The sequence below is a fragment of the Echeneis naucrates genome, chromosome 1, assembly GCF_900963305.1.
Source record: "Echeneis naucrates chromosome 1, fEcheNa1.1, whole genome shotgun sequence".
Lineage (NCBI taxonomy): Eukaryota > Metazoa > Chordata > Actinopteri > Carangiformes > Echeneidae > Echeneis > Echeneis naucrates.
In genome coordinates, this window is record NC_042511.1 from 2,688,265 (window position 1) to 2,713,305 (window position 25,041).

A 25,041-nucleotide genomic window follows, 5' to 3' on the forward strand; every position below is an offset into this window, starting at 1 on the left:
GCAGCAGTTGAGCATTTGAAAATCAATGACGATGCTGCCCTCAAAAAGTGATTATGCAAAGATGCTTGGATGATTTGGGACTCTCATCCTGTAAGTGGGGTTAATTAAATGCCAAATAAATATTTTGGAAGGGTTTTGTATTGTTCTGAGTCTGAATATCTCAGCAGTAAGCCTGCAACAACAGTTTTGTGTGTGTGGTTATTGTACTGGCAGCACTGAGCAGTAAAGATTATAGTCATTTTTAGGCGCTGAATTATGTTTGCATGCAAAAATACAGTTTGTATTCTCACAGAAAACTGTGGTTAACGTTAAAAACCTTTTTACTATCGTCTCTTCCTCTGCAACGGGCATCGGGAATAACGATGAGAGATAACATCAATGTGTGCTGGCATTCAACAGAGCTGACTAAAATTCATCTTCGGCAGTATCTTCGCCCCGTGCCTTCTTCTCCTCTCACCCCTCACCTTCAAATCTCCCATGCCCTCTGGGTGAAGGCGCTGAATATCCGTGTCTATTAAAGATCACATTCTGCAGTTTTCCAAAATTCCTCCGTAGCGATGCGTAAAACTCGGAGGAGGCCGCCGAACGTTTCTACCAAAATGTGAATCCCGTCTGAATGTGGCTTTAGATGTGCGTTTTGTGGGCGTTGAATTCACGTAGGCAAGCGCAGGCTCCTCCACAATCATAAAAACCTAACCTGCCCCCCCCCCCAGAATGACAGCAGTGGGAGGTTTTTAAACTGGAAGAGGCAGCCAGGACAGCATCCCATTAAAGTTCCCTTTATTTACAGCTAATAGAAGGATGGAAGGATGATAAAACTTTCCGTCTCAGTTTATTTACACTTCAGCAAAACCACCACGATTTTTTTAGGGGGGGGGGCATAATTTTTTTACCTTTCTTGTAATTTGAATGCTGCAGAAAAAGGCCTGGTACACCACAACGCACATCCCCAGTCCACCTCTCTGCGGCGTTGATTCCTCTGTCGCACATCGAGCTTCCTAGACTTTAAAACTTTGGTACAATCCTGCCATTTTTTTTTTTTTTTTTTCAAAATGCAATTGGGGGAAAACAATGAGAATAAATTTAACTTCTAGGAGACGGGATTTGTTGGCGGAAAAGCCTCCAAAATATGAAACGTGGACATTTTGCACAATAACATCAGGAATAGCTTTGTTATTTGCAGATAATGACTTTTGTGCTGCTATTGTTGTGTCCTTTTTCGTGGCGCTGAAATTAAACACAATGATCTGAAATGGTTTACACATCACATAAAAGCTGAAACGATCAACAATGGCGGTGTCAAAATGCCAGGAAATATTGGGATATTTATTTATTTCGCTTTCACAGCCCACCCTCACTGCAGTGCACGGCAGACAAGTGAGGCTGCTGTCAGTCTCTTTTCTTTGTGTTCTGATTTTTGAACGTGTAAGAAGACGTCCTAGTTTTTTTTTTTTTTTTAAACCTGAACACCTTTAAACAACCTTATTTTACTCTGAATTCTTGTTTGAACGTGAAAGCTTCTGTATACATACCAGATAAGACACACTGAACTGCAGGGAAATATGTGTATGAATGCTCCATCTAAAGCATTCCCATTTGTTGGATTTCTGCAATCTGGGATTGCTAGAATTTTCTTTGTACCACCACAGTTTGGTTTATATTATATTGAAGTGTGTACTTAAAACATTGAGAAATGAAAAATGCTGAAGATTCAACTTGTTTGTTTGTTTGTTTGTTTATTTATTTATTTATTTATTTATTTATTTATTTATTCAAATCTCCTCAAATAATGATGCAGGAATATAAATCTTGATGTGAATTTCCATCACGGTGAGGCTCTACTGCCCGCTGTGTTGCAGCGGAGGAGGATTTTTGGGAGGATGTAATGTGGAGCTGCAGAATGAGGCCAGGTAGCTGCTCCACATACAGCAGTCTGCTTTCATTTTCTACAGGGCCAAACATCTGTTGCCTCATTTATCAATCAGCTTTGCTCGGACACAATCAGATTTCTGAGTCTTTCATATATCTGTCACCTCTCCTCCATATCGTCCTTGTCTCTTTTCTCCTCTTCTTCCATTCACTCCATTTCTTTGTCGCCTTCTTCCGGCCCCTCCGCGCCAAAGGAATTCATCACGAGTGGGAGGAGGGAGGCAAAAAACATTGCAGAAAGTTTCACTAAACAAAACTAGGATAGAGAAGTGACGATATCAGGGAGAGAGCTGAGGGAGTTCTCAAAAGGGGGACAATGTGGTTGTTTGCAGGATTGTTGAATTGTTTGACCCCGTGCTGTTCTGAATACACGCAAATGGCACGTCTGCGCTCACGGATGGGACCGTATGTCTTCATCCATCGTGAAGCACCAATACAGGAAGACTAGATTTGTGTTTTTTCTCCATCACCTTTTTTTTGTGGTTGCACCTTGATTTCTTTTTTTCACAACTCCATATTTCAGCGTTTGGTCAAACATTTAACACAATAAAAGTTGCCCTTTTGTTGTCCAACCTGGTATTTAGGGACTCTAAATACATTTGTAAAGATATAACAAAAAAAAAAAAAAAATCTATTCATTATTTGAGAAAAAGTCCATTTAGCTCACGTGGACATTCTCCCCACAGTGTAAGTTAAAATCTGGACACAGATGTAGCCAACACCCCTGATCCTCGTGAGAACTGAGTGGAATCAGCAGCCCAAAAGGAGGAAAATGTCACACAAGCTGTGCTGCAACATGTCACGCCTGTCCGGTGTGTGAGTAGAAGCTGCTTCCTCCGAGGTTTGCATCAGTGGCTGATGTTGCACATACATGTCCTTAATTCAACTTTGTTGAGGCCGAGAGCCCAAACAGTCACTACGTTTCTTCTGTTGCTGGCACACACAGATAGGTTTCACCCTTTTTTCGAAACACTGCCGTTGCCTGATTTATTTTACTGCCAGGATTCAGAGAGAGAGTGCATTTGCGGCTCCATCTGGTCGTGTCAGGTTGCTGTACGTGTTTCGGAGATTAGCAAGGTGGTTTAATGCGCTCTGAAAAATCTGCACCCGTTTGTTCAAGAATAGAGTGTACTCAAGTTGTAACACTCTTGTCCTGAGAGTGCTACATGCCGCTGACACAGTCCTACTTTCAACTGCTGAAAAAGAGCTGCAGCACTGTCCCAAAAAAAAAAGAAGAAGAAGAAGAAGAAAAAAGGTGTTGCTGTTTTACCAGCGCTCAAAATTTACTCGAGTTAAAATTAGATCAAGAGCATGATATCAAAAACATGCTAGGCTAATGCAGGAGATGCATAGAGATGAACTTATGCAGCTGCAGATGAAGAATTCATGATGGGAGCTTAGCAGATGTAGGAACAGTGATGCTAACACGCTTTCACGTTATATATTTCTCCAGCTGAGATCTAAATGGCCTTGTTGCACCGTTCTGCTTCTCGCATGTTCAAGCTTGTCAGATTCAGCGGTTTCCTCTCAGCAGGCACGCGACTAAAGCCCTGAGATGCCGAGCACGTCGAGCAGCTTTGCTTCGCGCTCGCTGGTTCCTGTTGAAAAGAAATACGAGTCGATACCTCATTGTGGGGGACACCTGTATGACACCGAGCTCTTCAAGAAGCTCGTTTTTGTTTTGTTCCCGCGGCTTTGATAAGATTTTATGGAGAAATCTGGTCCCCTTATTTTCAGTAGTGTTATGACTCTGCTTCAAAGCGCATACTTCACCAGAGTTGTCCAAAACATTCACTAAAGCAATAGTCCATCGAAAATCTGTCTCTTGAGTATCATAGACTTATCTCAGAATATTCTGAATCTGCAGTGTGTGATCTGTGTGTGAAGCCATTTTCCAGTTTCACACCAGAGAAGTCGGAAATAAAACAGGACAAGCTCAGATTCCCTTCGAGTTTTTTTTTTCTACCTGTTATCGCTCTAAGACAACCCACACTATAGCTTGTTACATCATACAAAAGTGTAAAAATAACAATTTCAGTGATGATATTTTGATGAGGTGCCACGGCGTTCAGAAAATTTTGCTCATTTCTGGTTCACAACTTTTTTCAACATCACCAAATGTAACGTGGGAGCATGATTTAGAAGGATAAAGCACACGAGGTGCAGCTGCTCTAGCAGGAACAGCGCAGGTCGGATCCCTAACTCCTCCAAATTAACCGACAGGTGACGTCACGGTGGGTCGTCTTCAGAAAAGTTGACCGTTTTAACGTCTGTGAGGATAGACTCACTTTTGGATTCAGCTTCAGGCGGTCATCTGGAGACCTTCAGTATTTGGTGCTTCCACCTTGGCTCTGTTTTCCAGCGTTTTGGTGCTTCGTTGTAAACGTTTCGGGAAATTTGAGCAGCGATGACCATATTTGGGCTGAAGGTCTGAACACCTGGTTATGAGACGGTCTCTGTCCACGCGGCCTACGCGGCACCTCCCACCACATTACTCACATCCGGCCAAATTACAATTAAGCAGCCGTTAGCAGCTCTCTGTTATGTGCCACATGACAACAAACTTCTCCATGCCACAGTCTCAACATTCAAAAACAGGACGGAAGACAGCTTTCTTTCTCTGTCAGCTACACTTCAAACTAATTTCCCCGTAGTGTTTGCACACGTGCATACCTGCTGATAGAAAAAGTAATTGCTTACTCTAAATTAGTTAGCGCAAATAGGCTGAGAATCTAATGCTGCATTTATTACAATTATCTTTAATAGGTCTCTCCATTGTCGAACGTGTTCTGAAATTGTGCGGAAATGAATTGGGCTGTCTGGGTTCAAAGATTAAAATGAAATACAGCTCACAGTGAAGTTGTTTAATGAAGTAAACGCATTTTCAGGCAGCTCTATCGTGTCCTTACTTGAAGCGGAACATGTCAGTGATTTGATCTGGAAATACGAGTTTGCTCTGAAACCGATCGATTGCTTACAGATATCTATCTAATATTCTTAAAATCCACAGATTTTGTTTTTCCATTTACAGGCAAATAAATGAACTGACGGGTGTGTGTGGACTCATTCAAGGACCTGAAGACAGAATCATTGTTTGAAGGGACAGTGTAGAATAAAAAATTCTTCAGGTAGTTTGAGTTCATATATATTTTTGTTCATAATGACGCTGCGCGGTGCACACTAAGGCTTGAGGAACTAAATTTAAAGTAGTAAAACACAACTGACAGGAAAACAAAGTTCTTTGGCTCTGTTAGAACCACATTAAGGCTTTTCCACTTTTCATACCTTTGTGTGTTTCCTTAGAAAGTTGTCATGTTTTTACGTTAATACTCTGTTTTAAATACTGTTTTACTTTCAGAATTTAGCACAACCTCAGCTAACGTCACTCATATTTCAGGAAAAAAATGAAATCAGACACAAATATCAGATGTTTTCACAAACGTGTTGTTCTGGAGGTGATTTGAAGTTTCTGTTTTGTTTTTTTTTTTGCTATGGTCCACAACTTTAAATCAGTCACACATGTATGAGGCTAAATGGAAAGTGCAGATTCTTTGATTGAACATGAGCTCAAATCATGGCTGAGCAATGTTGCTCTACAGACAACGTGACTAAAGGAATAAAGTTTGATGCTGAATTTGCAACTTTTATCGTGCAACTGGTTCTAAATTCATGAGAGCAGCAACCCCCAACATCAACTAACGCCTAATAACGGTTATTTAGAATATATTTTATTCGCTGTTTAGAGTTGATAGATTTGTGTCTTGTCTTTTTTGGGCATTGTGAGGATCAAAAAGTTTATGACCCATCTTCATATCTGGTACGGACTAAACAACAAAACAACAGAACTTGGTACATGAATGAATCAGCCTCAGTGCTGCTGGCTGATGGAAAACAAATTCTATCAGCAGTGGCTGTTGGACGTAGGCTGACTGTACCTCCGTGGTCCAACTCAGCATAAACCCGCCACTCTGTATCTCCTCTTTGGTGGCAGCTTACCAGCCCGGCTCCTCTCGCAATAACCGGGAGAGTTGGCATCCTCGCTGTAATAGCTATAATAGCGCTCTCTCTTTTTTTTTTTTTTTTTTTTTTTTTTGCACCACCTGTTCGCTGCTCTGGCTCCTCCACCCGAGTCCCCACCCGCTGAACCCAAAAGAAAGCGTACGGTGTTTTTCCAAATGGTGGAATTGCAGAATATATATAGAAAAAAGATGCATAACAGCAGGCCTTGGAGGCATCTGAGCCCAGGGTCCATAGGTGGAGTCGTTTAAGAGAAGAGAAATAAGCTGAAGTTCGCCTCTCACGGCAGCTCATATCGAACCCAGATGGGGAAGCTACAGAATACCAAGCAACGTTTACAAATGCATGAAAGGAGTGGGTTGGTAGGAGAGAGCATCACTCGAGGGAAAACCCTCCACAGGATGAATTAACATCAACAGATCAAGAAAGGGGGAGAAAAAAAGAAGAAAGAAACACATTTTCTTCGCATTACACTTTTGTAAGTGACTGAACAGCCATCTTTGTTATACAATACGTCCCCTTTTTCAGGTCTCTTATTTCCATCCACCTTTGCGGCTGAGGGATTCCTTTAATGGCATTTTAAGCGTACAGACAGACCGAGCCGCCATTAGCATAAAGAATAAAGGCGAAATGGCAAATATTTGCATAACACACAGCGCCGGTTCAGAGGAGGGCATTTGTACATTTACATTACATCTATAATTGTCACACACACTCACACACTTTTTCTGCTCCATCTCCATGAGTGGGTTAGGATGTTAACACTTCATAAAAAGGATGTCTGCTAGTGTTTCATAACACTAACAGCCACGAGATCGGTCGACAAGCAGTCTTCCAGTTGGCTGGTGACAGCGGGGGGGAGGGGTCAACGGGGTCTCTTCTTATTGTTATAATTCATCCGCAGAGAGTCACGGAGGCCGCTCTCGCAGCGAGGGTAAGTGGGTGATGGAGCTGTCCTGATCCCTGAGGTGCAAGTTGGTCTCAGAATAATAGTATCTGTTCCATGTTTAAGCACGATGTATAATTTAACAGGGCCAATTTGGAAGAGTGACACCTCATTATTACGACTGTGAGAGAACAGGCAGGGGGAGGGAAGCAGGGGCCGCTGATCAGATGGGAATTCTATACAGTCGGAGGCGACTGTTTGTTTCTGTGTGAGCAGGAGATTGGCCGACATTTCTATAAATCGGACAACATGCAATTAGGCGTAATTTATATTGACGACAGTGTATATTTATGCAGGGACCTTAATCCAACCATCCATTTCTTTCTGCTTATCCGGGTCGCAGTGGCAGCAGGCTGAGCTGGAAAATTCCAGGCATCCGGATCTGGATCCCCAGCACGGCGGGAGATCGGTTGTTGGAGGGCAAATAGTCCCTGATCCGGTCTCAAACTGATCCCAAGGGAGGGACCGGACTAAGAAGGATTCTGAAACTCCTACGAATGAAGCAGGAATGAAGTCCCTCGGTGGCCTTCATCCATCGGCCCAGTGGTTCTGGGGGTCAGGCCCACCATAGACCAGGAGGCAGAAACAAACAGGGACCTTTAGGCATTTATCGCAAAGTTTAAATATACTGCATCTGCTTCTTACAAGGAAAAGCTGTCTTAAATCGATGGTAGAAAGTTCCCCATCATGACGCTCTAACTGCATCCGAGGGGAAACGAAGGCTTGGCTTTGGGTTATAAAAAGTTCTTTATCTCAAAAAATACTGTCACATTACAGAAGGATGTTAAAGGGAATATTGGGGATACTGACAGCGGTATTTCATAACATGTCCAAGGCTGCACTCACACAGGGGTGTGCACTTATTTTACACAACTAGACTTCAGATTTAAATGGATTGACAGTTCACTTCTCTCATTGCTGCATCCATTAATGTGAGATAATTTATCACTTTATCTTTCTTTGCCTGACAAGCTCAATCCTGCTGCAGCTAACACCAACCTGTGGAAAAATCTAACTGGCATCACCTGTGTGTGTCTGTCTGTGAGTGTGTGTGTGCATAAAAGGTGAGATGAACACACCCTATTGAAAGCAAACAATTTGACTGGTGTCTCTAATAACATTAATCATGGCACTGTTGTATTAATGTGTCCCGGGAAATTGACAACGTGACAATGAGCCAGCAGCCACAATACCAGCAGCCCAAAACCATCCAAGCAGCTAAATGGAATTTAGCCGTCCTTCAATTTATCATTTCCACTTTTACTTTTCTTAAGGTGACAGTTCATCTTTCTGTCTCTGTCCTACTTTTCACCCACATTAACTCTTTTAAAGTGGTTATCTGTAAAGTTTAAATTTAGCATCAGCTGTGTACTAAATACTGCTAATTCACTGTCGAAACTTTATTGCTTTACTCACCAAGGCCCGTCTCCACGCTAACCAGCGAGCCCTGATCTGTTTTTGCAGCCTCCAATCAAACGTAGCGTTGCATATTACAACCTGTCATAGTGCAAACTTCTGATATATGAAATTATTTTGCAGATCGTTTACAAGTTGTAATTGATCATCTCAGATGTTATGATGATAACTTGAGGTACTAAACAGAGATGAGCCGCTTACTGACTCATCTGACGAGGAGAGAGTGTCTCACATTTAAAAAAGGATAATAGGAAATGACAACTAATTGAAACTGAAAAGACACAAAATGCTGATATTTTAGATCCCTGCTTGATTTGCTTTGATTTCTGGCCATCTGTTCGTGTCAGTATTTTCACTGAATCTGATGATGATGACATAATCTAACGCTCAGGCAGCGCAGGTTTCTTCCCTGTCGAGACAATAAAGTGTGTTCTTAATTTGAATTGCGGAAAGACCAACGAAAGAGAGAGAGAGGGAGAGGAGGAGAGGACGGATGAGCTGCCAGATCAGTTCAAATGGGAATCTGGTCCTTGGGGTGTACGCACATGTATGCATGTGAGAGACAGACACAAGAGAGAAAGAGAGAGAGCGAGTGAGGGCAGTGTGTGTGTGAGAGAGAGTGAGAGAGAGAAGGAAGGGAAAATGCAATTCCAGATTACATGTGCTTGTGCTGCAGCGTGGGAGGGCATGTGTTGGAGTGAGCAAGGGAGAGTGCGAAAGGGAGAGAGAGAGAGAGAGCAGAAATGGAGGAAGAGGGTGAGGATTAGTTTGTGGTCGTGTGAATGGATGCGTTTGACCTAACATGGGGTAGTCACACGGCGACGCCGGCGCTCAGAATAATGAATTCAAAACCGAAAAATAAACACGGATATGAAGATCTGTTGTGATTAAAGTTGAGGGAGCTGCGGCACAGCAGCGCCGTTTGCTGTATCTTCTGCCTTGCCCATCTCCTAGCAACCACGGCAGACACCATTTTGAATGTTTTATAATACTGTAGCTACACGTATGTTAGACGGTTGAGGAAATAGCAGATTTCGGTGCATGCAGACTGTTATGGGAATGTGAAAAATTGATGACCTCCACGAGCCACAGTGTTGTCTGATGCTCTTATTTCATGCTCCTGTTCAGCAGTTAGCATTTAACACGGACATCATTGCAGACATGAAGACTGAGCACAAGCACAGACACATCATTCATAAATCAGACGTCCTTAACGTGTGTGTGTAGAATTTTTAGCCTTCTCAAATGAACACATGCAGTGAACAGTCCATGACGACTACCAAGAGTACAGTCACGTGTGAAAAACTATGAACCTGGAGCAAAGGTCAGAATAAAAAGGTGGTTAAGTGTTGATGAGCCGTTGGTTTGTCATCGGCCTTTTGAAGCCTCCAGTTTGGCATCTGGAAGCTTGAATGAAGGAGTGAGGGGTAGATCCGACCTGCTCCTGAACACACACCTCGTATTTTCCTCGAAAGGAACCACCATTTAAAAACGAGTATCATGTTGTCTTTAAGAAGACTTGAAACGAGAGCCTGGACATTTTCACATAGACTTCAGTGCAATCTGCCTTCTCAGTCTAAATCTCACTGTAAGACTCAAACTCCAACATCCAGTTTGAAGAATCGACTACGGCGTTAATTTAGGACCAAGATCTCCGAATACGCTGCTGCTGGGACTCACATGCATGATCAGGAACATCTGACATGCTGCATACTGATTTCCTATGATTCAAGAAATTTATGCTTTTTTTATTTTCAAAAATCATTCTCAATCTGACGTGTTGTTCAATAGACCTTAAAAAAAAAAGAAAAAAAAAAAAAAGCCAAATCTCGTTCCACCACTTTAGCTTTCTGGACTTTTATGCAGCAGGGGACATGAGGAAATACTCACAGGAAGACAAATCCATTAAGAGCTTCAACTGAACCAATAACCGTGTAATGATATTCATAATTTAGCCTTTTATCAATACAGAGCTCCTTCATGTCTGCTGGAGAGTAAATTAGCTCAGCTGAGTGACGTCTACTCATCAACACTTTGAACTTTCATCTTTGTGCTCATTTACATTTAAAGACTGCAGATTGCACATGATGTGATTCAAGTTTACTTAACTTTGCCCAGCAGATTGTTATTGTTGTAATTTTCTGAGACAAGAGGCCCGAGTGATTGTGAGGCTGTTTCCTCCTTAAAAGCGTTCCTTTTGTTCATCGCCGGTGGAACTGAGCAGGATTTCAAACACGCAGCTCTACACACACGTTTCACACCGAAAATGATGAAATGATGAAAGTGTTTTGCGGCGCGCTGAAAGATTTCCTTCCCGGTGAAACATCTTTAATGTATCGATCAAAGTCTACCTGATGAAAAACACTTTGTTCGCCTGAGTGTTTGCTGAGGTGTGTTAAAGATATGTAAATATGAATCAGGCTCGTGGTGGTAAGTCCTGTCATCATCTTTTTTTTATTTTATTTTTTTTGGGGGGGGGCGGGGGCGTTATTTCACTTTAAAGTCTCCAGCTTTGGTGTAAAATCGCTCTCTTTTCTCTGTGGCCATGATGAAAATTCAAAACCTCTGAAAACTCACAATCATGATGAACGGGGAAAGACAGCGAGCTAGGCTCTTGGCAATAAGGGCTGACGCTACACTACGCAAGCATGTGTGTGTGTTCCTGTAAGCGTGAGACATTTTGTGAGAGTGTGTGTCTGTGTGTAACTGATGTCCATTTAAAAACCAGGAAGTAGTCTTTCGTCCTTCTAACGTCAATTAACAAGGGCCCATTTAATCGCAGTGGTTTGGAAGGGCATACAATTACCACCGGAGCTGAACCTAGCTAAAACTCACACACACATACACACTTTTAAATATACGACATACGTTGTTATCTGCAACTGCAGCTGAGATCTACTAATCAAACAGGGGGCCTCCGTATGCTGCCGCGGTACCATCTCAGAATGGATCATTGTAGGAAATACTGCACATCGTCCTGGGGCTTTTAGGCTTTACGAGCTTCTAACTGTACAGGAAAGCTTTTCTCTGACTGCTATTGATTCCTCAATTTGGATGCTAGACTTTAAAATTCCCTGATAAATATCGAAACCAAAGCCTCAGACTGTCCAAACCTCCAACACGGACAAGTAAACAAAAACCATGTTAATGAGCAGCACTCTCAGCTCAGCTCTGTCTCTGGTCTTCATCACCCTTCTGCCTGCACCATCAGGGTGTTAAGACCAAACTCCCCCCGTTCTCTTCTTCCTCAGTTTTCGCTCTATAATGCAATGAATGTGCAAACTGAAATTAGAGCACAAAACGAAAACTGTTTGACTTATAACTGTATTTTTCTCTTTCTTGCTTTTATTTCACGCAGGTTCTTTTAAGGGCATGTGTAAGCAGATAGATCACTTCCCAGAGGATGCTGACTATGAGGCGGATGCTTCTGAGTACTTCCTACGTGAGTCCTTCCTTTCCACCAATCCATCCATCCACCCAATGCATTTAGCATTTTTGTTGATACATATGCATGTGCATATATCATCATGTCAAAATATTAATATTTGTATATAGTTTCCGGTGTGTTTTGTAAAATACAACTACAGTACCCTTGCTATACTTGTTCTTATGGGAGTAAAATATAATTCAACATGAAATCATAACAATAGGACAAAATTTGCCACTATGCAAAAGCTCATTTAGATGTATGCAGAAACAATAAATATATAATAGAGAAATGTGAGATATAGTTTCAGAGATCTTTTAAAACAAAGAGGACACACTGAATCTATGGAATAACTGACGTTTCAGCATCATTTAAAGTATCAGTGAGAAACAAGAACATGTTGACTGTGCTGCCTGCAGAGAAAAACACACCTGTTGAAGGTTGATGTGAGGAGGTGAGATTTAAAAGAAGGTAGAACCATGTGATGGAAAGGGGGAGTGAAGGGAGGCGAGAGCTGAAAGAAGAGGGTCAAAAATGAAGAGGAAAAACTGGTGTAAAGTTACGCTAAAAAGAGGAGGAGGGGCAAGAGAAGTAAGTTTGAGGATGAGGAAATGGCCAGGGATGTGAAAGAGGGGAGGGGTGGGCACTCGGAGGAGGGCGCCAAAAGGAGACAGGAGGACAAGGTGGCAGAATAAGACAAAAGAAAAGGAGAAGGGAAGGTTGAGGAGGTGAAGGACAAGGAGTAGGGTACCAGTGCGGCGCTGTTGCTTTCCCAGCGGCTTGCCAATTAGGACACTTTCCTCTATAAATACTCCAGGCTCCGCTATGTGGGTCACACCTCTCCCTCTCCTCCTTCCTTCCATCCATCCCTTGCCTCCTCCTTCTAGATTTCCATCCATCTGTCCGTCCATCTCCACCGAGGCCTGCGTGCCTGTCTGACAGCTGGTGGTTTGAGTGTGGGGAAGATGGGGAGAAGAGGAACTGAAGTTGGTCTCGGGTCCGCTCGAAATGACTTTTAAAATGTTTCTGGAAGTTTAAGGCCAATTTAGTTCGGAGAAGGACGCACCAGACTTTCAAACTCTGATTTTCTAAGTGGTAGACTTCTTGATTGCTAATGGTGTGATTTCCGCCCAGTCGTCGGATAAAAGTGGAAGGAACATTTGTGCCAAAAACGTACCCTAATCTCATAATTCAACTCTGACGGAGAAAACACACAAGGCAATTGATTGGCGCTCTGGTGTTGCTGTTTACTTGATTGTATTTGGCCCACAAAAAGCACTGATCTCAGATTGCCGGCTTTCCTTCTGTGCATCACCATTGCGACCAAAATCAGACCGTCTCCGCTCTGCTGATGACAATGCTGAGAACATTGAGGGCCAGTTTGTTTGCATTTTTAGATAATTTCAATCACCCCAAAAAGGAAAAACTGAGGCATTACACTGACTGAAGTTGCAGCACCTTTGGGCGGTGACTGCAGCCTCCAGTTTTCTTTGGTATGATGAGGCGAGCTTTGCACATTTTGATCTGGATCTTCTCTGTAGATGTATAGTCAGGATGTATGGGGACCATCATATGTTTTGGGGTCTCTCTAAAGTTTGATTGGGTTCAAGTCAGAGGTCTCCCTGTGTGACTCGGGGGTATTTGCTATTGCTCAAAGTTAGTGCCCTGTAGCAGCTGAACCTTTCGCTCCATCTTTTGTTCCAGAATCTTATTTTTTGTTTCCTTTAGGTACTTTTATTTATTTTACTCTCCGAACTACTTTCATGTCTTCCCTGCCTTTCACTGATGAGAGGCTTTCAAATTTAGGCTGTCATAAAGCCAGACATTTGTCCTGCTGGGGGGTTTCTCCCCATCTGCTCACAGCAGACCCTGGAGCAACCAAGGTGATTAACCCTTGTCCTCCAACTGTCTGGCCATGTGGTCAACCCCAAGAAGAGTCCAAGTTATGGAGGCCACCGTCCTCTGGGGAACCTTCAATGCAGCAGATTTATTTGTATCTGGGTTTGGTCACAATCCTGTTGCTGAGCTGACCAGCCGCACCCTTCGTCCTCATTGTCAGCCTTGGGGAACTTTTATAGACAGCTGTGTCCATTTCGTAATCATGTCCAGTTGACTGAGTTGGCCACAGCTGGTAACTCTGGTCGAGGTGTAGAAACATCTCAAAGATGATCCAGAGAAATGCGATGCACCTGAACTAAATTTCAAGTCGCATATCAAAGAGTGTAAACAGTATGTGTTTGTAAATATGTGGGTGGTACAGGGGAAAATAGTTTACAGCAGTCGACTGAAAAACATTTAGTGAGGTGTTTAGACTCAAAGTACACCACTCGGACCCTGTTTATTACTATTACCATTATTATTATTATTATTATTTTGGAACTTAGTGAAGGTTAACAATACACAGTTAAATTATATCAGGCTTTAGGTATTATAGAATATAGAATATTTGCATCCATGGAATTGAACTACTCATGATATTTTGTTAGTTTGCTTATTCTTATTTAGCAAAGACAGGACTGGATATTAACCGCTGTAGGCATTTGTTGTATAAAATTGCTGCGTCAGGTCCTTAATTGTATGTGACTGCAACCGTTTGCACAGATTGCCCTTCTGTTCCTCTTCTTGTTTGTTTTCTGAGCACCACTTTTATGGATTGCAGGCTGCAACCCGCTGACTCTTGTGCTCTTTGCGTTTGGTTTCCTGTATTCCCCTGTGATATGGTAATCAAAGCTCATTCTACTGTTGCACTCGCTGCAAGTCACCGTGAGTAACGGTGTCAGCTCAATTACTAAAATGACAATGTAAAGTGTAGAAGATGACACGTTCTGACAGATGGAAGTGATGCAACATTTGTTTATCCGAGCATCACCCTGCTTCTCATTCACATTGTCGCTCACATTTCCACCTGTACGTTTCCCAGTGCAACTGTAGGCTCCTGCTCGTAGCCACCGAGCGGCTCTACTGTCATGACTGCTGGCGTTGTTCAAGGGTACATCAGTGACAGTAGCAAAGAGAATGGGGTCAAAGCTTCTCCTTCACCCCTAAGAGCCTAAAACGTATCTTTTTAAATGCTCGGTCCTTTCCTACCTCAAATTTCATTCACATTGCTTGTTGCAGGGTTGCCAGTAAAACCATTTATTGTCAGTCGTAGGTGTCCAGCCTAAACATGACCATTATTCAAGTGAAATCCAGAACGGAAAGACCAGCTCACTCATGTTATCCCCGAATTAACCAACCTACCAACCTCTACCTAATCACCCAAACAGTTACCTCCTGAAATGAACCGTATCGCAGACTCATTCGAGTGTCGGCCATCTCTAACTTTTACAGATACCTGGTTAGGTTTAGGCAACACAACATATTTACAGGCCCTGCATTAACCATCAGCAGTCAATAGGAAGAAAACATCTGTCCCAGGTGTTACAACGACAAACAGATCACACTCTCTCATAAATGCATAGGTTCTTGGTGTCAGGCCGGACATCACCGACTGACCCTCCTGACATCACTGATATCACTGACATGGAATATTTACACACATTTTCATTCACATTTTATGGCCAGAAGTGAACATGGAAGCATCGTCTTTTCAGAATGAAGGTGTGCTCCATCTTTTATCTTCCCAGTCAAGAGAAAGTAGTCACACACACGCGCGCACACACACACACACACACACACAGGTGTGATTAACTTGGTGTAATACTCCTGATCTGAAAGTTACAGGTGGCCTGAAATTAAACGAACCTTCATTACCTCTTAGCTTTGCTGTGTAAACAGTTGTGACACTGAGGAGGTGCTGATGCTGCGACCTCACACAATATTTTGTCGTTGAAGTTTTTAAGAGAAGTCAAACCAGTAAGGACAAGCTCATGATTTCATCATAGTATGTCCCTGATGCTCAGTTGTCTTCAGCTAAAACACACATGATAACACAGACTGTGTCCAGATCAACCAGATTTTAAAGTGTAAAGAAACGAACAAAGCTCAAACTAAATGGTGGACGTTGTCATTTTGGACTCTTCACACTTTTTTCATTCATTGTCAGTCTCTCTATTTCTCAAAAAAGGGGCATTTTGAGCTCTTTCTCTCTCTCTCTGAGCCATCCCCCCACCACCAAACCTCCCACCCACCTCTCTGGTTGAATTTCTACATGTGGTTATGTAAGGGCGAGCAGTCAGCCCTGCTCCTGCAGCAGTTGTAGGATCAGCTGCAGCCACAGAGAGAGTCGGCACAGCCAACACCCCAAGCACTACATTATTAGCCTTAATCAACAAATACTGATTAGTAATTGGTAATAATTACAAAAAACCCCAAAAAAACAATAGCTATTATGTGTCAGCTAACGCTTTATTGTGGGTTTTTTTTTTCTGAATTAGCATTCCTTGTTGTAAAATTGGTACTTTCGTTTGCAGCTGATGTTTTATCTCGATTAGTTTTTTGCTCTTTTTGTTTTTTGACTCAGCTGCAACATGGATCAGGTCTAATCCTGCTCAGGTCCCTTTCGGGCTGTGAAAATTAATCTCAATGTCGTTGTGCCTCATCCAAATGCAAACTAGCAGAAAGAGGCAATAGCTTATACTGTACTTAATTACATCAGTTCAACAACAGGTGACCGGTGTGTTCAATAAAATCTGGCCTCAGCGACATTAGCTCTAATATTCACTCTCATCACGATCATAAATAGGCCAGGTAAATATGAGCATGTTGTGTGCCGCTCTTCGATATCGTACAGCTTATTATTATATTCAAGGTTTATACATTTTCAAACCCAGCAGCAGCTTATTTCAATTTCCTGTTTGCAGCGAGGTGGTTGGGGTGGTAAAACCAGCAGATTATATTGTTGTTGTTGTTTTTTTCTGTCTTTATCTGTAACTGTTTCACAACTTCTACCAGACTGTAGTCATGACAACAAAGCTCATATGAGAATGAAACTGGGATGACACAACTAAAGTTACAAGTTTTTCTGAAAACAAAGATAATACGAGGACACGGCGTTCACCTCAGCCAGCTCGAACTGTGTCGTCCTACATAAACTCATTTTTAAGTATAGCCTGCTGTCTAGCCGAACGTGTTATCGCACCTCGTGCACTGGCTGAACATGAAAACTGTGCTGGTTGAATCACAGGATATCTCTGGGTGTCATCTGGATCGACACCTGGTCAATCATTGTGCTGGTGAAAAGAGCAAGAATTCAGATTATAACAGTGTTTAGCCACATTTAATGGAATATGGAGTGTGTGCTTTGGCTTCACACCTAAGGATGTGTGACTATCTGTGTGAATGTGAGTGTGTGTGTGTGTGTGAATGATGTATGTGTTATGTGCATTGGTGTTAGTATGTCTGAATACATTTTGAATACTATAACGACTGCAGTTTGGTGAGGGTTACACAGTGTGCTCATGTGTGTGCTTATATTTGTCAGTATATTTGTGTGAGTGTGTGGCAGCTGTATGCGTGTTGTAACAGCTCAGCTCAGCTCTGGCCCTTCGTGGCTTTAAGTCACAAACGCACACACTAATGTGTAATGTTATACTTATAGACCCACACTGATAGATCCTCACCCCGTATGCAACCTAACCCACAACTGTATGGCTAAGTACTGAGTGGTGGAGGAGCATTTAAGTCTTTTATTGGTCCTCTTGTGCCCAGTTCTTTTTTTTATTTCTAGAGCTTTTTAAACTAAATAGCTTTTATAGGATTTGGTTCATGTGTGCTGGTTTCTGTGTATTAATTACAGGTTTTTTCAGCTGTCTCCCACACTGTTGTTTCTTTATACTCCCACCTGCAGCACCAAAGCCTGAAATTCCTATTTCCCACAACAGTGGCCTCAGCAAAGGTAGCAATACCTGGAAGTGAAGATAGTTTAATGCATTAAAGCGGCATAAATAAAGGTATTCTTGACGCAGAATTGCATTTCAGCAATAGCCTTGGATTCGTTATTGATTACTGATAAGCTGTAATTTGGTTGAAGTGGAGGTCATTATGATACTGAGGAGAAACTTAATATTATGCTTTGTATATAACATTGGAAAAGAACAAATAATTGGATCTATTTAAAGATTTTCATGAAGTGAAACGAAAAACGTCAAAAATATTCTTTTGTGAAAAGTACAAGTGTAAAAGTCAGAACTAATCTGGGTCCGCATGAAGATATAAATACAAGCGTGCATGCACACACAACACAGTCCTGATTTGCTCTGAACACACTGGAAGCAGAGCGCAGTCTTGCTGTTGCTATAATTAGACGGCTGGATCCTCGTACACAATGCTAATACCCCGGATCGGGATGCTAGGAGACACGTGACGTCACCGGCTCGTGACATCATCAAGCTCACTGACGTCATCGCAGCTTTTTTCGTGACATATAGGCATAACACGAGTTATCTGAGTAATACAGCGTGCGTGGCAGGCAGTGCAAGCTCGCCTGTGTGTCTGTCTGTTGCACTGATACACAAACACACGTGTACTCACACGAGAACGTGCAAACACATCTAGTGGGTGGTGTGTGTGTGTGTGCGCGTGTTAATGCTTGGCTTTTTTCTTCCTCTCTCTAAATAAGATCTGTTCATTTTCTATGAACAACTGCTGGTGAACATGTTTGTTAACCTTGTAAGGACACACACACACACACACACACACGCATGCTATTTGTTATTCCCCTGTAGCTGTTTTGCCCATTTCCCAATACCAGTTTCTTTGCTGCTGGGTTCTCCCATGTGGGCGAACTGTGTGTGTGTGTGTGTGTGTGTGTGTGTGTGTATGTGTGTGTGAGTGAGCACATCATTGTGTGTGGGTTGTTGTACAGCGTGTATGGGAAACACCCCACTTTGGAGCAGGAGAGAGAGCAAGTGAGTGGGTGGGAAGCTGATCGATGAGCGTTTTTACTTTGTTGCTTGTTGAGCTAGTCTGTACGAAGTAATGGGAGGGGGGTTGCTGCACTTTACTGTAGTTTGTGTGTATACAAGTCTTGTGCATGCGCGTGTATATATAAGTGTGTGTAGGTGTGTGTGTGTGTGTGTGTGAACCCGGGGAGCTCCCATGGTGGTGTCCACCCACGCCTCTATAATTCAGCCACAATTACAAGGCGCTCCTGTGCTGCGGCTAATGAAACCATACGTCAGCCAGAGAGACACATGAACGGACGCTGCTGCAGCAAGAACCGACCAAGCAGTGGGAGAAATGAAGGGAATATGGAAAGTGGAAAAGACAGAATGAAAAAGAAGAGTATATGGGTGGGGGGGGGGATAATTGTCTCAGTGTGTGCAGGAATGATGCAAAGCCTTTCCGAACTGTCTTCTAATTTAAAATAGCATAAGTGAACCAATAACCCTGCATGAGCCAACAGGGAAATATGGAAACAATATTTCAGATCGCATACATGTGATGAGTACAGACAGGTGACCTTTCTGAAGTCTGTCCTGATGCCCGATATAAAGCGGGAGCTGTAGGATACATGTGTGAAGGTGATGCACTGATGGATGCAGGTAATCAACTGCTGATCCTCTTGTAAGTGATGCCTGCTAATTGTTTTCATTCATAATTATCTCTTAACACAATGAGCAATAATGTCAACCACACAGTTTAACCTGTGGTGATTTGAACTGATTGTGCTAACCTGGAATGTGGTAATAACATTTTAGGGAAACATGATGACTTTGGAGGTGATAAAGCTGGATTTATACTTCTCAGCCGAGGAGCTACACCTCACCTGAGTGCACCGGCTCTGAAGTTCTGCTGCAGGCTAAGCCAAAGCTGCTGTACTGGCTTATCAAAAATGTAACTACAGATTGCGGCAACAGGACACTGCACAGGGACGGCGAGAACTGGGATTGGCTGCTTGTGTTTTGCGAATGTGTTTCTGTCACCGGTTGAGTTTTTGAGTGAATACAACTTTCAGTTACAGATTTCTAACGAAGCGATTACCCTGAAGACGCTCCGTTTAGCACGATGAGCCGCCGTTTTGAATGAATGAATGAATGATCGCAGGCACAACATTAGTTTCTACTACGCAGCTCAATAATGTCACACCTGCATGTGACACCAACTCTATCATAAGTAGAAGGAATAGTAAATTAAACTATGTAAACACAGGACGTATAGGGGATAAAAGCACACACCTGGCCCTTACATCGCAGTCGCAGCGACAGCCAGCACTTAATAATGAGTGTGCATGAGTTGGTGTTTGGACAAGCAAAGACAAAAACAAAATTACAAAAAGTTGGTTGATTTATATTTCTGATGTGACAGTGTCGTACACAGTAGGTGAAAAGTTTGACTCGGTAAGATGCTGACAGTATGTGTGTCAGCATGGCCCGAAGTTCGCAGAGATCATCCAGAGAGCAGGAAGCAAGAGGGTTCAGTCCCCACAGCAGACTCAAGCTTCCGCAACCAAGCAAACCGAAGACAGACTGCAGACGTCACCTCACGCTGCTGCTGAAGCTCGTTCGCTCTCCTCTCCCCTCACCTCTCTCTCTCTCTCTCTCTCTATCCAGCTGCGCGCTGTGATGTGCTTGGTGGCAGGGTGCGCCTGGAGGCCAGCGCATTTGGTTAAAAATTCCTCCTTTTAAAGTCCGTGCCTTCTGCTTAAAGCAAAAAAGTGTGGAGAGGGAAAAAGAGAGAGGGAAAGAGAGAGCAACAGAGTTCGCTCGCGGCAAAGCAGCTTCACAGAGAAGTGAAGGCCTGCAGTCTTCTCGCTTCTCCTCCTGTCTCGTCTTCTCTTTCCTCTCCGGTTTTCATCCTCTATTCTTTCACTCCTTTATTTCCACTTGTATTTAGTCAGTTTCAGCTCCCCTCCACAGCTACCTTTTTTCTATTTTCCTCTATTCATATCACTCCTCATAATAATGATCTTAGTCACTGTTCCACTCGCTTCACTAATGCCATATAATCCTCATTCAACATTTATTCAATCATATTTTTGAAAGAGGTTTAACACGTTTTTGGGAGTTTCTATCCATGTTTATCATCAAAAGAAAATCTACACGCTATATTTCAGTAAATATCAAACAGCTACCATCCAAAAAAAACAAAACAAAACAAAGAATTGTTGAAAATGTAGCTATATTGTTTCTTCTACACCCGTAGCACCCACATACGTTCTCCAGCTAATGTCATTCTCCATGATATCATATCGTATAGCATGATATGGTATACTTCATACAGCCATAACCTTTACAGTATTATCAGGGGCTTAGAAATGAAAAGAAAAATCACTCATAGACAGTTCTCAACCAACTCACATGACAGTAATTAACTAGTTTCAAAGCTCCAGCTGACAAAACTGATCATCCTCACTGCCTGTGGATGTCACACTGTCACACCGACAGCATCTCGGACTCTGTCCTAACAAAACACGCAACTGTTACTGTACGCAGGAAAAACTACATAAAAAGCAGTCGAGCTGCAAAGGTTGGGCCGATCCGCTGACAGCAGCCTTATATGCCGTCAGCGATAGCAACATTTGCCACAATCAGTTATGATATTAACAGCTAACCAAGAGCTAACCAATGAAAACCGATATCAAGTTACTGAAACATGGAGGACTAGAAATGCTTGATTTGAGTCCAGCTGGAGACATTTAGCAGCTCGTAGGGATTTCCTTCCCCATAACGCCAGACCAGTCTTGGCTCCGCGGTGAGAGAGGAAATCAGCCCGTGACCACGGGTGGCAGGAAGCTGATGAAAAGATGACAGGCCACTGCCCAACCAGCTCACTTACACCTCCGTCTCATCTCTGTCTTTCATGAGGCTTGTTTAGGTGAAAAAAAAAACAAAAAACTAAACCTGAACGTTCAGCACTGCGCTGTGGCAGCTGGTGTGTGGGCGGTGCCTGTGTTCGTATTAATGCAGAGGGGGGTAATGGTTTAACATTGCAACATTATTCCACTGTGTCTTTACATCGAAAATAGTTGTTTGACTAGAAGGTTTACCCACCAGCAAAAAGTGTGCTTGTGTCGCATAGTTTGCTCAAAACTCAAAGGGCCTATTAGTTCAGCTTAGTTTCTGATCTCACCTCACACGGACATTGTTCGCACGTTCCTTTCAAACATTGCCGGGAAATTTCAAATGGCAAATTTGCTATTGTTGTCACTGTAAACTGCATATGTTGGTGTTGTGCTGCAGTGTTTGACATGAGCAAAGCAGGTGGGGCTTGGCAGAGCTTGCTGCTATAAACTCACAGGCTGCCTGCGGTTATATGTGCGATGTTTGTGTGTCTCTTAACATCGTAAAGAATCTCTGCCAGCAATATGTTCACCTCGGGTAAGTTGTAGACCAAGTGTAGTGCAGGTGTGTGTGACAGCAGGCATTTCCGCTTACTCTGAAGAAAAGATGACTGTATCGTATGTGGCTGGTGTAAGGGGCTTTCCTCCTTGAAGAAAATTTGCCCTGACAGCACTTGTCAATGAAAGAGGAGGAGATGGGGTTAAACAAATAGGACGGAGGAACAGGAGAAGGAGGAGAAGCTTGGTGGAATGCCAACTCTGAGGTCACCTTAATATTTGATCTGCCTCAGTGAATGGAGCTATCGGCATACAGCTGTGAGAGAGCGAGAGAGAGAAATAAATGGATGGAAAAAAGAAATTAAGAAAAACAGGGTGACGGAAAGGGAATTTTAAAAAAAGGAGATGGAGAGCAGGAGAAACAAGATCAAGGACGAATTTGAGCGACATGCTACTTCTCTCTTCAACAGCCATTTTTAGGTGCCCTTGAGCAAGGCAGTCAAAGTTAATTTTCATTTATTCCAACTTAAGTCTTAATTTAGTGGTTTTGACCCTCATTTCTCTGGCTAGAAGAAAATTTTACTGTGACATTGCTCCAGTGAAGTCATTCATTTTTCTCTTCAAAAAACACAAAAAGTATTCGACTGTTGCTGTTTCTCACTATGTGTGAGGGCCTCTTTCAGTGATGTTTATGATTCTTTTTCTCAACAGTAAATGAGGTCAGTATTGTAGGAATAAACAGGAATTATTTTTTAACCTCTAATAGTCCAGACAGGAAGTGCTGAGAATAATAAATACTGCAGACAACTGCAGAAAGCATCTAATGTTGCTTTGGTTAAAAAAAAAACAAAGTTTAATGAGAAAACTGCTGATTAACTGATTAACAGTGAACCTACATAAATATATTATTTACTAATGTATTTAACATTTCTCAATAGCAGGTCATATAGAACATTTCCAAAGATGGTAAAGGCAAAACAGGATATGATGGGATATGAATTCAAAAGGTCATCTATGGAAAAAGAGGTTCAATATGAAGGGAGAGGGGATCGGATCATGAAGGAAACCAATGGGGTGTGAAAATTGCCAGAAAAGTTCAGGAATGTGACTTTGACCGGCGACGAGATCGAGCTCAGTGACCACGGCAGCACCATGACAACCCCGAAGCCAATCAGCAAATCAGCCACACAGAGGGCAAGCAGTCAGACAGCTGATGGACAGATTGATAGGACAGAGACAGATGGGAGAGTTACAGAGATGGAGCGATGGAGAGGGACACACTGACCGTCGGAGGAGAGACAAAATGCAAATAAGCAACAGGAGAGGAGAAGAAGAAGGTGCAGTTCAATATAACGCTGGACGTAAAGTACAGCTGTAAATCCTTCCTGTCTAAACGGTGTCCATTCATTTCAGTATCATTTTTGATGGCGCAGTCGTGTCACCACAACGGTTGAGACGGGTTTTGGAAATTGCTCCCCGCTGAGCTGTTCGAGTGTCAGTATCAAGCTGGGAGTCTGCCGTCAGACGGCAACTACAAGCTATTAAAGTTCATATTATACTTCAGAAAAGGCTGCTGTCTCTCGCTTACCATCCTCAGGGTTTGATACCCCGTCAACACAGCTCCAAACCTAGACTCTCCAATGTCAGCGCTCCATTGGAAGCGAAGGGAAAGTTTCCCAAACAGCCTGTTTTCAATGACAAATTAGTAAAATGGGGCGCTAACATCTTCTCTTCTTTTTCCTGCTTTAGGTTTCACATTTGCTTCAATTTAAATTATAGAGATTCAAATATTTCCCATCTACTCCCTCCATATCATACCAGACATTTTTATGATTGATTAATTTAGGGCAAGACGACAGCCCGATTACACCTCAACAATTTATGTCTGTGGTCGACAATGACAATTCTTTTCTGCCTCTGTGTGTGTATCCAGGCGCAGTGCGAGCCTCCAGTATCTTCCCCATCTTGAGTGTCATCCTGCTCTTCATGGGGGGGCTTTGCATCGCCGCCAGCGAGTTCTACAAGTCACGCCACAACATCATCCTCAGCGCGGGCATCCTCTTCGTCTCTGCAGGTACGAGGAACAGTTTAAGTATTTGTCAGCAACGACGATGATAATGACAAACTACTTGAGCGACCGCTAACGAGGTTTTACTGAAATTTACTGAATTGACTCCTTTGTCTGGCATTCTGGTTGTTAGTGAGCAGATTTTGGTAGACTCTGGAGGAATGTATACTGACCCTGAGTGCTGGACAACGAAAAACACATGCAAAGAAAGAGAGAAATCAGAAACATATTCATCAGTTTGACAACACACGTGCAGCAAATCGCACACAGCACAACCAAAGAGCAGAAGGTGCTGCAAGTAGGACAAAGCACAACAGAAGTGTTAGCTGAGGAAAAAAAATGACAAACCCAATTTCATTCTACTGATTTTGTGTCAGAAATATTTGGTTTGTGAGCCGCTGTTTGGAGACCTAAGTTCTTAATTTGGATGTTTATATCTACATTTTTATTTTTTTATTAATATGGAGGAGAAGGAGGAGCTGAGGAGGAGTGAGGGGAGGCTCTGACATGTTCTGTATCCAGTTCTCGTTGCCAGGCAGGTCGCTGTGTGTGGTACAGTCTGTCAATCATTACACACCCACACTCTAATGCATATCCTGCTTTATGGTCTATTTTGCTCTAAATGGGACAGTTAAGTAAAGTGAGAAAGACTTAAAACTGATGACTGAGTCCATAAACTCAAACATTTACTGAGGTACTAAATTTTGTGCGAACTAGGATCATTTTCACATAGACTTCAATACAATCTGGCTTTTTTTTTTTTTTTCTAACTGGTTGAGTTGAGTTGCCCCCTGATGGCCAGTTGAGCTTAACTTTACAGCCCTGAAGTCTAAGTCCAGTTTATAGACAAACTGTGGCTCATTCAGTGCTCCATATTTACAGTCCACAGAGTTCTGCATACAGCACTATAACCTGAGCAGGACTTTAAAATGAAAAAACACTTTCAGTCATCATCTCTGAGCCATTTTATGATGGTAAATATTACTTAGTGGTGACCTTTCACTACGCAATGTGAGATT

General features: G+C 42.6%; 1 protein-coding gene across 1 annotated transcript in view; it reads left to right on the forward strand.

Moving 5' to 3' along the window:
* Window positions 1-25,041, forward strand: part of cacng2b (calcium channel, voltage-dependent, gamma subunit 2b) — a 49,806-nt gene that overhangs the window by 22,372 nt on the left and 2,393 nt on the right. Inside the window, exons 2-3 of the mRNA XM_029507064.1 lie at window positions 11,667-11,750; window positions 23,888-24,028. Of these exons, the coding sequence (XP_029362924.1) occupies window positions 11,667-11,750; window positions 23,888-24,028 (225 nt within the window). The remainder of the gene's footprint in view (window positions 1-11,666; window positions 11,751-23,887; window positions 24,029-25,041) is intronic.